This window comes from Callospermophilus lateralis, chromosome 4 (genome assembly GCF_048772815.1).
Source record: "Callospermophilus lateralis isolate mCalLat2 chromosome 4, mCalLat2.hap1, whole genome shotgun sequence".
NCBI classification, from domain to species: Eukaryota; Metazoa; Chordata; class Mammalia; order Rodentia; family Sciuridae; genus Callospermophilus; species Callospermophilus lateralis.
Window position 1 is genome coordinate 87,048,056 of NC_135308.1, and position 13,557 is coordinate 87,061,612.

General features: G+C 35.8%; 1 protein-coding gene and 1 pseudogene across 4 annotated transcripts in view; both read left to right on the forward strand.

The window, feature by feature from the left end:
- Plekha5 (pleckstrin homology domain containing A5) overlaps positions 1-12,957 on the forward strand; it is a 239,689-nt gene extending 226,732 nt beyond the window's left edge. For 3 of the 4 annotated variants that reach the window (XM_076854163.1, XM_076854160.1, XM_076854161.1), the window contains 6 exons: positions 3,444-3,653; positions 5,128-5,268; positions 5,875-5,999; positions 7,958-8,103; positions 9,117-9,219; positions 12,130-12,957. In XM_076854163.1, the coding sequence (XP_076710278.1) occupies positions 3,444-3,653; positions 5,128-5,268; positions 5,875-5,999; positions 7,958-8,103; positions 9,117-9,211 (717 nt within the window). In that variant the 3' untranslated portion in view covers positions 9,212-9,219; positions 12,130-12,957. Of the gene's footprint in view, positions 1-3,443; positions 3,654-5,127; positions 5,269-5,874; positions 6,000-7,957; positions 8,104-9,116; positions 9,220-12,129 lie in introns of those variants that run through there. The other variant, XM_076854162.1, reaches the window with a different exon arrangement.
- On the forward strand, positions 6,714-7,114 carry LOC143396758 (small ribosomal subunit protein uS8 pseudogene; annotated as a pseudogene).
- Positions 12,958-13,557: the final 600 nt, after the last annotated feature.

Sequence of the window (13,557 nt, forward strand, 5' to 3'; positions counted from 1 at the left end):
CTGAAACCACAAAATTTAATGGATTTCCTAACTATCCTGAAGTTGCAGGGCCTTTTAGCTACTGTTGTTCTGAAGTTTGGTAATCCTCTGGTTACTCTGAAAAATGTGAATTGGGACAGGGAAATAAATCCTATATTTTACATTTTTATGTGAGACTCCTTTCATTCAATCTGATTCTAAACCTATGTAATATTCTCAGGAATATGCTGAGAATTCTTAACTACGTATCTCCTAAGTATTCTCTAGAGCTCTGGATTGCAAACTTTTACTTTTTATCTTTATAAATAAGATAATTTTAGGGTATAAGACAAGACTGAAGGGCTGGAGTTTGGCTCAGTGCTAGCTAGAGTGCTTGCCTATCATGGGTGAGGCACTAGGTTTGATCCTCAGCACCACATAAAAATAAATAGAATAAATAAAAATGAAGGCATTGTGTCCACCTATAACTAAAAAAAAATTTAAAAAAAAAAAGAAAAAACTGATATATATGGCTATTGAATGGTATTAGTGTAATGGCATATACATACATAAAGTATATGCCCAAAAAAACTGATAAATTTATATACAAGGAATATAAACTAAGCATAGTAGCATACAGTTGTAATCTTAGTGACTCAGGAACCTGAGACAGGAGTATCTCAAAATCAAGTCCAGCCTGGAAAACTTAGCAAGACCTTATCTCTCAAAATAAAAGAAATAAAAAGGCCTGGAGATGTCACTTCATAGTAGAACACCCCTGGATTCAATCCCTAGTATGAAAGGAAGAAAGGGAGGGAAGAAGGAGTTTCAGTTAGTACAAAAATATAAAGACCTATAAAAATAATGATTATAGAATAAAAATCATAGCTATGTACCAGTATGAACATTAGTGGTCATGGTTCTACAGTAGTATTAATTAAGAGAGGGAGGGGCAATTTTTATAAATTGGAAGGGTTGGAGGTTTTTTTGTTTGTTTTAATCGCAGTGGTAAAATAGCAAATCAAGAGAAAAAGAAATATACAAAGCATATTGAAAGCAAACAGAAAGATTATAGTAGATGTTGTTTTATAATTATCTTAAATACTAGAAGAAAGACTTATATTTAACCCAAATACTGGAGGAAAAAAAATATGGGAGATTATGGGTATATAACCTTGACATAGGAAACGCCTTTATACGTGATACTAGTGCCAAAAGAAAATGCTCTCAATGCATTTAACAGAAAAGTTCCATAATATTTGAGACACATCTATAAATTGCATTTGTTGTTATTTGTGGTACTGGGGATCAAACCCAGAACATTGTACATGTAGGCAAGTGCTGTACCATTGAACTACATGCCCAGCCCTTATAAATTTGTTGGTCTACATTTGTTTGTTTGTAATGGAAAAGAATACAACAATAATATATAAACATGAAAAATGATCAACCACAATAATAATTTTTAAAATATGACTCTTTATTCTTTAAAAAGAATAAAGTAGTTGTATACAGAACTGTAACTTGGAAAAGGATGTTACAGTGTGACAATATTTTTGCATATGCATGGAAAATATTTGGGACAAACATAAATTAGCTGCTACTAAAAATGATAGAAGCTGGACGTGGTAGTGCAAACCTATAATCCCAGCAGCTCAGGATGCTGAGATAGAGGATCACAAGTTCAAGGCCAGCCTTAGAAACTTAACAAAACTCTGTACCAAAATAAAAAAGGGCTAGGAATGTGACTTGATGGTTAATTTAGAGAATTAGCACTCAGAGGACAGACCTAATCAAGATATCTTATTATTAGGACAGACCTAATCCAGTGGTCAAGCACCCCTGGGTTCAATCCCTAGCACCAAAAAAAAAAAAAAAAAAAAAAAATGAAAATTATAGGAAAATACTGCTAAAGTAGTTAACTTTGCAATCATCTATTCTCTTCTACACATTAAGACTTTTTGTTTACCTTTTAGGTGTTTTTTTGTTTTGTTTTGTTTTGTAGCACTGGGAATTGAATCCAGAGTGGTTTACCACTGAACCACTGAACTACATGCTATATCTCCAATTTTTTTTTTTTTTTTTTTTTGAGATAGGGTCTCCCAAAATTGCTGAGGCTGGCTTTAAACTTGTGTTTCATCTGCATCAAACTTCCTAAGTTTCTGGGATTATAGGAATGCATCACTGCATCTGGCCTCCTTTTAGTTTTTTGTTTTGTTTTGTTTTGTTGTTTTGTTTTTTTAGCTTTTTAAAACCCTTTATTTATCTAAAGTCCCAACACTCCAAGAAGCTGAGTAAAAGGATTTCAAGTTAAGAAACCAGGCGGGCCTGGCGGTATATTTCTGTGATCCCAGCTACTGGGATACTGAGGTAGGAGGCTCACAAGTTTGAGGCCAGCCTCGACATTTTAGCAAGATCATGACCAACATAGCAAGACCCTGTCAAAAATAAAAAAGACTTGAATTGTGTAGCTCAGTGGTAAAGTATCTCCTGGGTTCAATCCCCTGTACAAAAAAGAAAAAATCCACCAAGAAGTTATGAGACCACCCTGGGCAACTTAGTGAGATCCTATAACTCAAAATTTTAAAAGGTTAAATTTAAAAATTTCAGCAGACATGGTGAAGCATGCCTGGAATCCCAGAGGCTCAGGAGGCTGAGGCAGGAAGATCATGAATTCACAGTCAGCCTCTGCAAAGGCAAGGTGCTAAGCAACTCAGTGAGACCCTGTCTCTAAATAAAATACAAAGTACAGCTGGGGATGTGAATCTCAGTGATCAAGTACCCCTGAGTTCAATCCCCAGTACACCTCCAAAACAAAACAAAATTTAAAGAAAAGGGCTGAGGAGGTTGCTCAGTGGTTAAGCAGCCGTGGATTCAATCTCTGGTACAAAAAAAATAAGAGTAGACCCACCGTATGACCCAGCTATGGTCCTGCGGTAAGCTTACTCCAGAAGAGCCATACCCTCTTACATTTTGATTTTTTTCAACCAAGAAAATATGTTCTCCATGCACACATACATACGTTCACGCTTCCCCTCTCACCCCCACCTTATATCTTCCTTTTTCTCTTCCTTTCCATTATTGATCATGCATCACCAATTAGTCTGTTAAGGATAAAATAACTTAATCTGTATTCTGGTGTTACTCTACTGACATTGAAAACCTCTCCTTTTTTTTTTGTTTTTTTTGTTTTTTTTTCTCAGTACTGGGATTGAACCCCTGGGCACTATACCATTGAGCTACATCCCCAGTTCTGTTTTTAATTTTATGTTGAGACAGGGTCTCACTAAGTTGCTGATACTGGCCTCAAATTTGTGATCCTCTTGCCTTACCTCCCAAGTTGCTAGGATTACAGTCATGTGCCTCTGCGCCCAGCTCCAGCTTCCACTTTTGATTATGAAAACAAGATAAGTACACTGTACAATATTGTTCATCATCCTTTGTAGAAGTTACTCTATGTTCATGTGTTTATTTTTAATTTCAAGGAAAGACCAAGAAGTGCAGTGGAACAGCTCTGTTTGGCAGAAAGTACTCGACCTAGGATGACTGTGGAAGAACAAATGGAAAGAATAAGAAGACATCAGCAAGCATGCCTAAGGGAAAAGAAGAAAGGATTAAATGTTATTGGTGCTTTAGACCAGTCACCCCTACAAAGCCCTTCTAATTTAAGGGATAATCCATTAAGGGTTACTCAGGTACATCAGTTGCTTTTGGTTATTCTTGCGTATAAATCTAAAAATCACTTGTATTTTAATGTTATTTGATTAATGAGTTTCTGAAGATCTACAGTATAGTTTTGGGGGTTGTTTTTGTTTTCAGGGGGTACTGAGGATTGAACCCAGGGGTGCTTTACCACTATGCTATATCCACAGCTCTTTTTATTTTTAATTTTGAGATGGTGGTCTTGCTAAGTTGCTTAGGACCTTGCTAAATTGCTGAGGCTATATTGTGTCTTAATCCTCCTGCCTCAGCCTCCCAAATCACTAGGATTATAGGTGCATACCACTGAACCCAGCTTAAGTAGTTATTTTGTATTTTATAATTCTTATAGTAGATGAGACAACTTACTAAAATGAAAATAACACTGGGCTGAAAGAGACCAGAGCCAAAATATTCCTTGGATACCCAGGTATCTCTTTGGATTTTATCTTTTTAACTGTAATCTACTGATATAACCTTAACCATATACTACACATATTTCTCTGTGTCCTAATTTATTATGAACTAAATTGTAGCAGGAAGCTGGGTACAGTGGTACAAATCTGTAATTCTAGTGACTTGGGAAGCTGAGGCAGCAGGATTGCAAGTTCAAAGTCAAGCCAACTTGGGCAGCTGGCAAGACCCTGTCTCAAAAATGGGACTGGGGATGTAGCTCAGTGGTAAAGTGCCCCTGGGTTCAATTCCCAGTACCCAAAAAATAAATAAATACAGCAGGAAAGGACTTCTAAATAGACAATCTAAGTCAGCTATTTTTCACATGTCAGTTTTAGCCTTATAAAATATCACCATTCCATTTTCTTTGTCTCATATTTCCCCTCTTCATAAATATGAATGGAAATGGTAGTCTAGTGGTCTTTTCAGTAGCTTCTATCTGGCCTATCTCTATTAGTAGACAGTGGTCACCTATGGGTAGAGTTCCTATAGTGGCATAAACTAGATACATCAGCGGAAAGTGCTTCCCTGACCTAATAGACATCCACTTTCTATGTAATCAAAAACAGGCCTTGCTAATGGAAAACAAACAGACTGACAGTTGAATAATAACACATTTTACAAATTACAAAGTAGGTGGTTTAAGAGATAGGCTGGGTATGGTGATGCCTGTAATCCCAGCTACTCCAGAGGCTAAGGTAGTAGGACTACATTACCAGGCCAGCCTGGGCAACTTAATTAGACCCTACCTCAAATTTTAAAAATTTTTAAAGGCTACAGATGTAACTGACTAAAGCACCCCTGGGTTCAATCCCCAGTGCTAGGGATGAAAAAGAAAACAGAAGTGGAGAAAAAAATGTATGTTTCCTTTGTTGATTTTCATAGAAAACTTCCCTGTGAATAGAGTCCAGCTTTGTTTTTATTTTTGTTGTTCTGGTTAGTCTGTTTGAAAACTAACACACAATAAAATGCATGCAAGCACAGTATGAATTTAACAGTGCTTTATCTTTTGGGCAGATTCGAAGGAAGGATGATAATGTTAAGGAATTGGATGCTGTTCATAGAGAAAATGATATAAAGACCAACCATGAAACTCCTGCAACAGAAAGTGTTCAACTGAAAGAAGATGATCCTCAAAATATGGATATCAGCAAAGAGGTAGAGATGATTTTAGGATTTATATTCCAAAGGGATAGATTTTTTAAGATTAGATGAAGTGGTATGATTAAATAAAGTGTTCCTTTTAGTTGTAGAAGCCATATATCTAAATGAAATTATAGGTTTTCTTTAATTGATATATAGCCACATAAAAATATATTGAAAATTTTAAATGTAAATTAACTGGGCATGGGTTCATGCATCTGTAATCCCAGCTGAAGTAGGAGGATCAAAAGTTTGAGGCCAGCCTGGAAAATTTAGGTAGACCCTGTCTTAAAATAAAAATGAAAACGGCTGGAGATACAGCTTAGTGGTATGACACCCTGGGTTTAATCCCAGTAGCACCAAAAAGAAGAATCCATAGTACTAGAATAAATTGCTATTAATCCAATCAAAGAATATTGTATCCCAGCAGCTCAGTCTTAGCAGCGTGTAGAATGTTAATTTTTTAATAGAGTTAAATTTCAATTTGTTGTCAGTAAATATTCAATATAGGGTATAATTTGGGGGGATAATTTTTTAATAAGCATTTTGGAATCATTTTAAATTTTTTAAAGTCAAATGTAAGAATGCTTTGAAAAGAAAAATTTTCTTCTTATTCTGTAGTTTAAAAGAACTGAAAATGTTTTTTATGAAATGCTTTTCACACCTGAGCCAAATGGAATAAATTCTGAGGAAGCAATGGATAAAGAGAGGAACAAAGAAAAAATATCTGAGGATATTACATACAGGTAATAATTTAGAAAAACAAAGAAATTATTTATAAAACTGTATACCTGCTTACAAATGGTACATTAAAGAGTTGAAAATATTGAATCCTAGTCCCACCTTAGCTGCTTAGGAGCTATAGGATTTTGAGCAACTTACAAAATCTTCTCAAGCTACAGGCCCTTCACTTGTAAAACACCAATAGGAAAATACATTTATAGCGCTCAACACTATGCTTAGCATGCAGGGAAATAGTCACTAAACAATACCTTTAAAAAATAATGCCAGTCAGATTTGGTGGCACAGGCCTATAAGGGAGGCTAAGGGAGAAGGGTCACAAGTTTCGTGCCAGCCTGGGCAACTTAGGAAGAGCTGGTCTCAAAATAAAAAATTCAAAGGACTAGAGATATAGGAGGTCAGTGGTAGCACACCCCTGGGTTCAATCCCTAGTGCCACAAAAAATAAGGATGTTGGGGCTGGGGTTATGGCTCAGCAGTAGAGCGCTCGCCCCGCATTTGCAAGGCCCTGGGTTCGATCCTCAGCCCCACATAAAAATAAATAAATAAATGGTAGAAAAATAAAAATAAGATAAGGATGCCAGCACTGGTTTTGTGACTCAGTGATAGAGCCACTTGCCATGCATGTGTGAAACCCTGGGTTTGATTCCCAAAACTGCAAAATTAGTAACAATAATAATAATACTCTTTCCGCTATCTTTTCATGCTACCATAATAGTGCGCATGAACGTCCTGGCTGATGTTCTCAAGAGCACAACAATGCCAAAAAGAGAGGCAAATGCCAGGTCCTTATTAGGCCATGCTCCAAAGTTATTGTCCGGTTTCTAACTGTGATGATGAAGCATGGTTACATTGGCGAATTTGAAATCATTGATGATCACAGAGTTGGGAAGATTGTTGTCAACCTCACAGGCAGGTTAAACAAGTGTGGAGTGACAAGCCCCAGATTTGATTTGCAGCTCAAAGACCTAAAAAAATGGCAGAATAATCTGCTCCCATCCCGTCAGTTTGGTTTCATTGTATTGACAACCTCTGCTGGTATCATGGACCACAAAGAAGCAAGACAAAAACACACAGGAGGAAAAATCCTGGGATTCTTTTTCTAGGGATGTAAAACATACATATAATAAAATGCCTCAGTGGACTCTCCTTCTAAAATAATAATAATAAAATAATGTCAAATGACAGCTTAAGCTATAGCAAAGTAAGTACCTGTCTGTGAAATGATAGACACTAATCAGAAGACTAGGTTATCTGAGAGTCCCAAAGACAATGGTGATTTTCTTTTATTTTTTGGCAACATTCCTTAACTTGCCCCTTTATATTTTTTGGAGAGGGGGTCTTGCTAAGTTGCTAAGGTTGGCCTTCAACTTGCAGTCCTCTGCATTAGCCTCCAGTGTCACCTGGGGTTACAGGTGTATGCCACTGCACCTGGCAGTAGCTATACCTTTATTTCTTCAAGAGCCTAGCAAGATTGAATTTGAAAAGTGTTTGGCCGTGTCTGCTAAGAAAAGTATCTGTCTCAAGTCAGGCATAGTGATGCATGCTAAAGCAGGAGAATTGCACGTTCGAGACCAGTCTCACAACATAGCAAGACCCTGTCTCAAAATAAAAAAGGGCTGGGGATGTGGCCCAGTGGTAAATCCCTCTGGATTCAATCCCCAGAGGGAAAAAACAAGTTTGGAGATTGGGGGATTTAAATGAAACAAGATTGGCAAAGTATAGGTAATTATTAAACTTGAAGTAGCAGATTTCATATTATTATTTGCTCAAATCTTTTTATGTTTGGAGTTTCCTAGAAAGAGAAAAAAAGAAATGAGATCAGTTACAAATGTTAACATTTGTTAAATATATCTAAGTGGTGGCATCGAGTCTGAGTAGTTAGAATTTCTCAATAAGAAACTGGAAGAAAAAAATTAATTGTATTCTAAGTAAATTATAAAATAACAATCTGTTTTCATTAGCTCTCAAGATGAGACACAGATCACAAATCATAAGCCAGAAGCCCATACTGAAGAAGATACAAAGAACAATATTCATGAGCAGGAAGAAACTGTTATTTCATATGAACCAACTCCGGAGCTTTCTAGAGAAAATGAAACAATGGCAGGTAGATACTACATGTTTTTTGACTTTCTTACCTATATCACTTAGAAAGCAAAGTGCATAGGAGTTCTAATTTTTTTAATTGTCACTGGCCACTTAGATATTGTATGACAGGTCTGATTCAAAGTGGTATGAACTTCTAAACTTGTTTTGCTGAACTTCTAAATTTATTTTTCCATATGGATATCGTAACAAGGGAGCCACTCAAGAACAGTGACTGCAGATTAATGAACCTTTTCCTTCCCACTTGCATATTCGTGAAGGGTGTATTTGGACAAAGGAAGAAAGGTAACCCCTGCCACTGAGTCTGCTCTGGCTTAAGAATTGGCTCATTGATTTGGTTTTAGTTTTTAATCATAATATATGGTAAGCTTTTTCTAATGAGAAGATCCTTCAGTACTTAAAATTTACCTATTCTGAGGACTAGTCTCTGAGAGTTCACAAACTTGACACTTTGGGAAATGTAGACAATTATACATTTAAAGCAGTAGAATGGATGTGTTTACTCTAGCCCCAACTATAATCCACATCTGTATTTTTATTATTATTATTTTTAAATTATTAAATAAATATTATTAAATAAATAAATATTAACCACTGTCTCCTTTACCTTTACTACTTAAAAGACAACATGCACAAGAGTTGTACTTTTGTAATTGTTACTGACCAGTTGGTTATTGGGTAGCAGGCCTGATTCAGAGAATTAAACCTATAACTTTTTAAGTCTCTGTAGTATCTAGCTGCATGAACTAGAAAAGACTCAATAGAACCCATGGACAGACACCTGAAATCTAACCTCACAAGAAAAAGAATGAATTTTAAACTAGGCTGCAGGAGACATTTTATACTGAATATTCCAGTTGCCTTATTAGAAAATCATAACAGAACCCACAAACAGTTATTACTTCCTCCCCAGTAAATGTTCTGATTGTTGTGGGATCACAGCATCAAGATTTACTTCTCCAAATGTGTTTTAAAGATACTTATTTTCTCATATGTTTTCTTGGTGTGTTTTAGTGAAAAGTCTGTCCCCATCTCCTGAGTCCTCAGCATCGCCAGTTCCATCCACTCAGCCGCAGCTCACAGAAGGATCACATTTCATGTGTGTGTAGTCTCAGAAGTATGTCATTTCCCTTCATATTAGTGGTTTACTGTTAAAGAGTGTTTTACTTGAATTTTATTCATCTGTTTAGTAAAAAATATTTGGGAATAATTCTGGACTCTACATTAGGGATAATTAGCAGAAAAAGAGGCCATGTGTTTAAACCATGGCCAGTAACTCGGATTTTGAACATTGCCCCCTTCTAATGATTTGCTTTGTGACAGCATTTTCTCTCTTATTTTATCATCCATAAAAGCAGCAAAATTTGGAGGGAATGGTCTGTGCCAAAACAAGCTTCACATTATCATGCAGCTGTGCTCCTACAGAACATTCCTTTGCATAGTCACATCTGAGAATGCTGTTAAGGAATTACATGTCGATCGTGTAATGTTTTTTAATTAATGCGGCATATCTACCTAATTGGAATTTGTTAATTATTTTAAGGACAAAAATTTTTTATGATTCAGCCAACTTGATAGAATTTTAAGAGCTATTAAATCTACATGAGATCTATTAGAAATTATTTCTAAATAATGAATTAATTTAAATCAAGGTAGCAACTGAAAAAGCCATAGATGGGGATAGGGAGAAGGAGGAAACCTTTCTTAAACAATGTTCCTAAATTTTTTTTTATCTTTATAGACAATTACTATATTATATGTATAATTATACAAAATTATACACATACAAATAGACATTTTTTTCTTCGGTAAAACTGTGAGATACAGAGTGAGCATCTTAGCCTTGTCTTTTTTCTCACCGTATATACCATGTCTAGTAATTTTTGGTGCTTTAAAATTACCACCAATTTCTGTTAACTAGTTATAAGCAGCAAAAACAGACATTCTGAGCATTATTACTAACATCTTCTTTGAATTTTAGATTCTCAAAATAAATTATTACATTTACTTACTTGCCTAAGTCTATCCAGTGCTTATTTTCTGGAATCTACTTCCATTTATGATTTTAATTAAAGCAGCTTTAATCTTTCTCCCTTTTTTTGTTCTTTTTTTTAAATATTTGTTTAGTTGTAGATGGACACGTTACCTTTGCTTTATTTTTATGTGGTGCGGGGGATTGAACCCAGAGCCTCACGCATGCTAGGCAAGCGCTCTACCACTGAGCCACAGCCCTGTCCTTTTTTTCAACCAGAAAAATTTATGTTGTCTTATCATGTTTAAAAATTTTTATCTGCGATTGTGTTTACTTGGAGCCTAGAAGAGCCTTTTGTTTGTTGTCTGGCTGTGCAGGTTTCAAGTGCTTGCTGAAATTACAGATGGCCTATGTCTTGCTCATTCCCTCACAATTTTTTTTTATTGGTTGCTCAAAACATTACAATGATTTTAACATATCATATATCATACATTTGATTCAAATGGGGTATGAATTATTTTTCCCACGTGTACAGATTGCATGATCACATTGGTTATACAGCCACGTTTATACATACTGCCATACTAGTGTCTGTTGTATTCTGCTGCCTTTCCTATCCCCTTCCTATCCCCCCTCCCCTCCCCTCCCCTCCCATCATTTATCTCTACCCCATCTACTGTAATTCATTTCTCTCTCTCTTTTTTTCCCCTTTCCCCTCACATCCTCTTATATGTAGTTTTGTATAACAATGAGGGTCTCCTTCCATCTTCCATGCAATTCCCCTTCTCTCTCCCATTCCCTCCCACCTCTCGTCCCTGCTTAATGGTAATCTTCTTCTTATGCTCTTCCTCCCTGCTCTGTTCTGAGTCGCCGTCCTTATATCAAAGAAGACATTCAGCATTTGTTTTTTAGGGATTGGCTAACTTCACTTAGCATAATCTGCTCTAATGCCATCCATTTCCCTGCAAATGCCATGATTTTGTTATTTTTTAGTGCTGAGTAATATTCCATTGTGTATAAATGCCACTTTTTTTTATACATTCATCTATTGAAGGGCATCTAGGTTGGTTCCACAGTCTAGCTATTGTGAATTGTGCTGCTATGAACATTGATGTAGCTGTATCCCTGTAGTATGCTCTTTTTAGATCTTTTGGGAATAGTCCGAGAAGGGGAATAGCTGGGTCGAATGGTGATTCCATTCCCAGCTTTTCAAGGAATCTCCATTCTGCTTTCCAAATTGGCCGCACCAATTTGCAGTCCCACCTGCAATGTACAAGTGTACCCTTTTCCCCACATCCTCGCCAGCATTTGTTGTTGTTTGACTTCATAATGGCTGCCTTTCTTATTGGAGTGAGATGGTATCTTAGAGTGGTTTTAATTTGCATTTCTCTGATTGCTAGAGATCGTGAGCATTTTTTTATGTATTTGTTGATTGATTATATATCCTCTGAGAAGTGTCTGTTCAGGTCCTTGGCCCAGAGTTAAAACTGCAGTACATTTCCAAGTTCCTGGAGTTGTTACTGCATTTTATTTTGTTTAATTTTTATCCCAAGAGCCTGTGGCATTACATACTAGCATGAGGCACAACTGTTGCCAGATACCTTCTGGTGTCTTTGTCATGCAGCTACCACAAACAACTAGTGGCACAAAAACTCATATCGTACTTTATGTTCTCCCATTGTAAAGTCATCTTTCTGAACTAGTCATTTTGGCAAGACAGAAAGCTTTACAAATGATATTGCTATATAGATGGCTCAATATATTATTACATGTTTTATGAAAGTTATGCAAACCTTTGTTTATTTTGTCGATCTTTGGATTCAGCAACAAATGTGGATACATTTTTTTATTTTGAATTGTTTTAATTGCATTATGTTTTTTCACTGTGTGAATTAGGCTTATGGAAATAAGAAAAATGGCCTTTAACTGTATTATGTTTTAGAATTTTCATGGCCATGCTTGTCAATTCTATTATATCCTTGTGAAGTACTTTGGGACATGGTCATTCATCAGCTTTGCAGGTGTCAAAGTAATTTCCCCTTTCTTATTTTTCAGCTATACTGACTTCTGTTGAAACCAGTCACAGCTAAAGATGTGGACCTTTGGCAATGTAAGAAGATATTGTACAGTATATTTTAAATCTATGAAATTCATAGTTTTTGATGCTTTCAACCACAGAGCATCATTTTACCACTTCTGGAAAATGTTTATTCCAAAACAGCTTTAATGGCCCATATGTACACTCCATAATCTCAAGGTTATCATTCTGACACCAGCTTGCTGCTATGATTTCAGAGCACATAAGTAAAGGTGCTTTTTAATGTGCAGTCTATAGAAAGAGCTTACTTAGTTGCTGATTTTCAGATTTTGATGTTTCTTAAGTCTAAGTGAATTTATATTTCTTTTTGCTTTTCAGTACATAAAGTTACTTATTATTTCAAGTGAGACTTGCTTTTCTTTCTTTTTCCTTTTTTTTTCCTTTCTTTCTGATTTTGGATACTGCAGTGCTTTGTTTCACACTTGATTTGTAAAAATTTTATATATATATATATTTAAAATATGCCATTTTATTATTGCTAAGTGAAGTATGTCCTGTTTTCTGCTATAATTCTTTCTCAGTCAGATTGCAATGTCAGCAGTTACTGCCACACTCTTGTCAGCTTAAACACAAATGTTATCGCTTACCTTTTCTTAAAAAAAAAAAAAATTAAAAGTGTAGGTATTTTGAAGTACTGGACTTATACTTCATTGGAATAGATGTGTATAGCAATAAGCAGGTTTCCAAATCCAGTACTTAGTTTGTGTACAAATGTAATTATGTTCATTGTGTATATATTATGCAATGAGCACTTGTAATGTATTAAAGGCTACTTCCTATTGTTTAAATGCAAATGTTCATATCTCATTTCTTTTTTATCATGTTAAATAAATGTTGATGTTCTTAAGTCACTTGTGTTAGAATTTTTTTTTTTCCACTGAAATGAAAAGTCTTGAGAGTTGGGGATGCGGCTCAGAGTAAGCACTTTGCCTATCATGCACAAGGCCCTGGGTTCAATCCACAGCACCAGAAAGAGATGGTGTGGGGGGAGTCTTGAGATTTAAGAGACTTCTCAAAGAAAAAATAGTCTTTTAATCTTATTATCCTAGACAGTATCATAAAAGGACCTTGTCTGTCCAACCTTCCCATGTCAAAATTGAGGGAACTTGATGCCCAAAGTGATAAATTGGCTTGCTGGCCATAACCATGTTACAATTATTGACAGGATTTGGGGCAACATAATTTTTCTTATTTTTCCTCCTAAATCTTTCAGCTCATCACCAATGGACAAATTTATATTTATGAATTCTTCTACAATATTTCCATTTGTTTCCAAGTTTTAAAAAGTGATTTCAAGCATCTATCTGCAGGCCTTCTCTGCTTAGGGACTGGACTTTGAGAGGGGTCTGTAGAGTAGAAAGGGCTATTTCTCTGACATGGGTAAT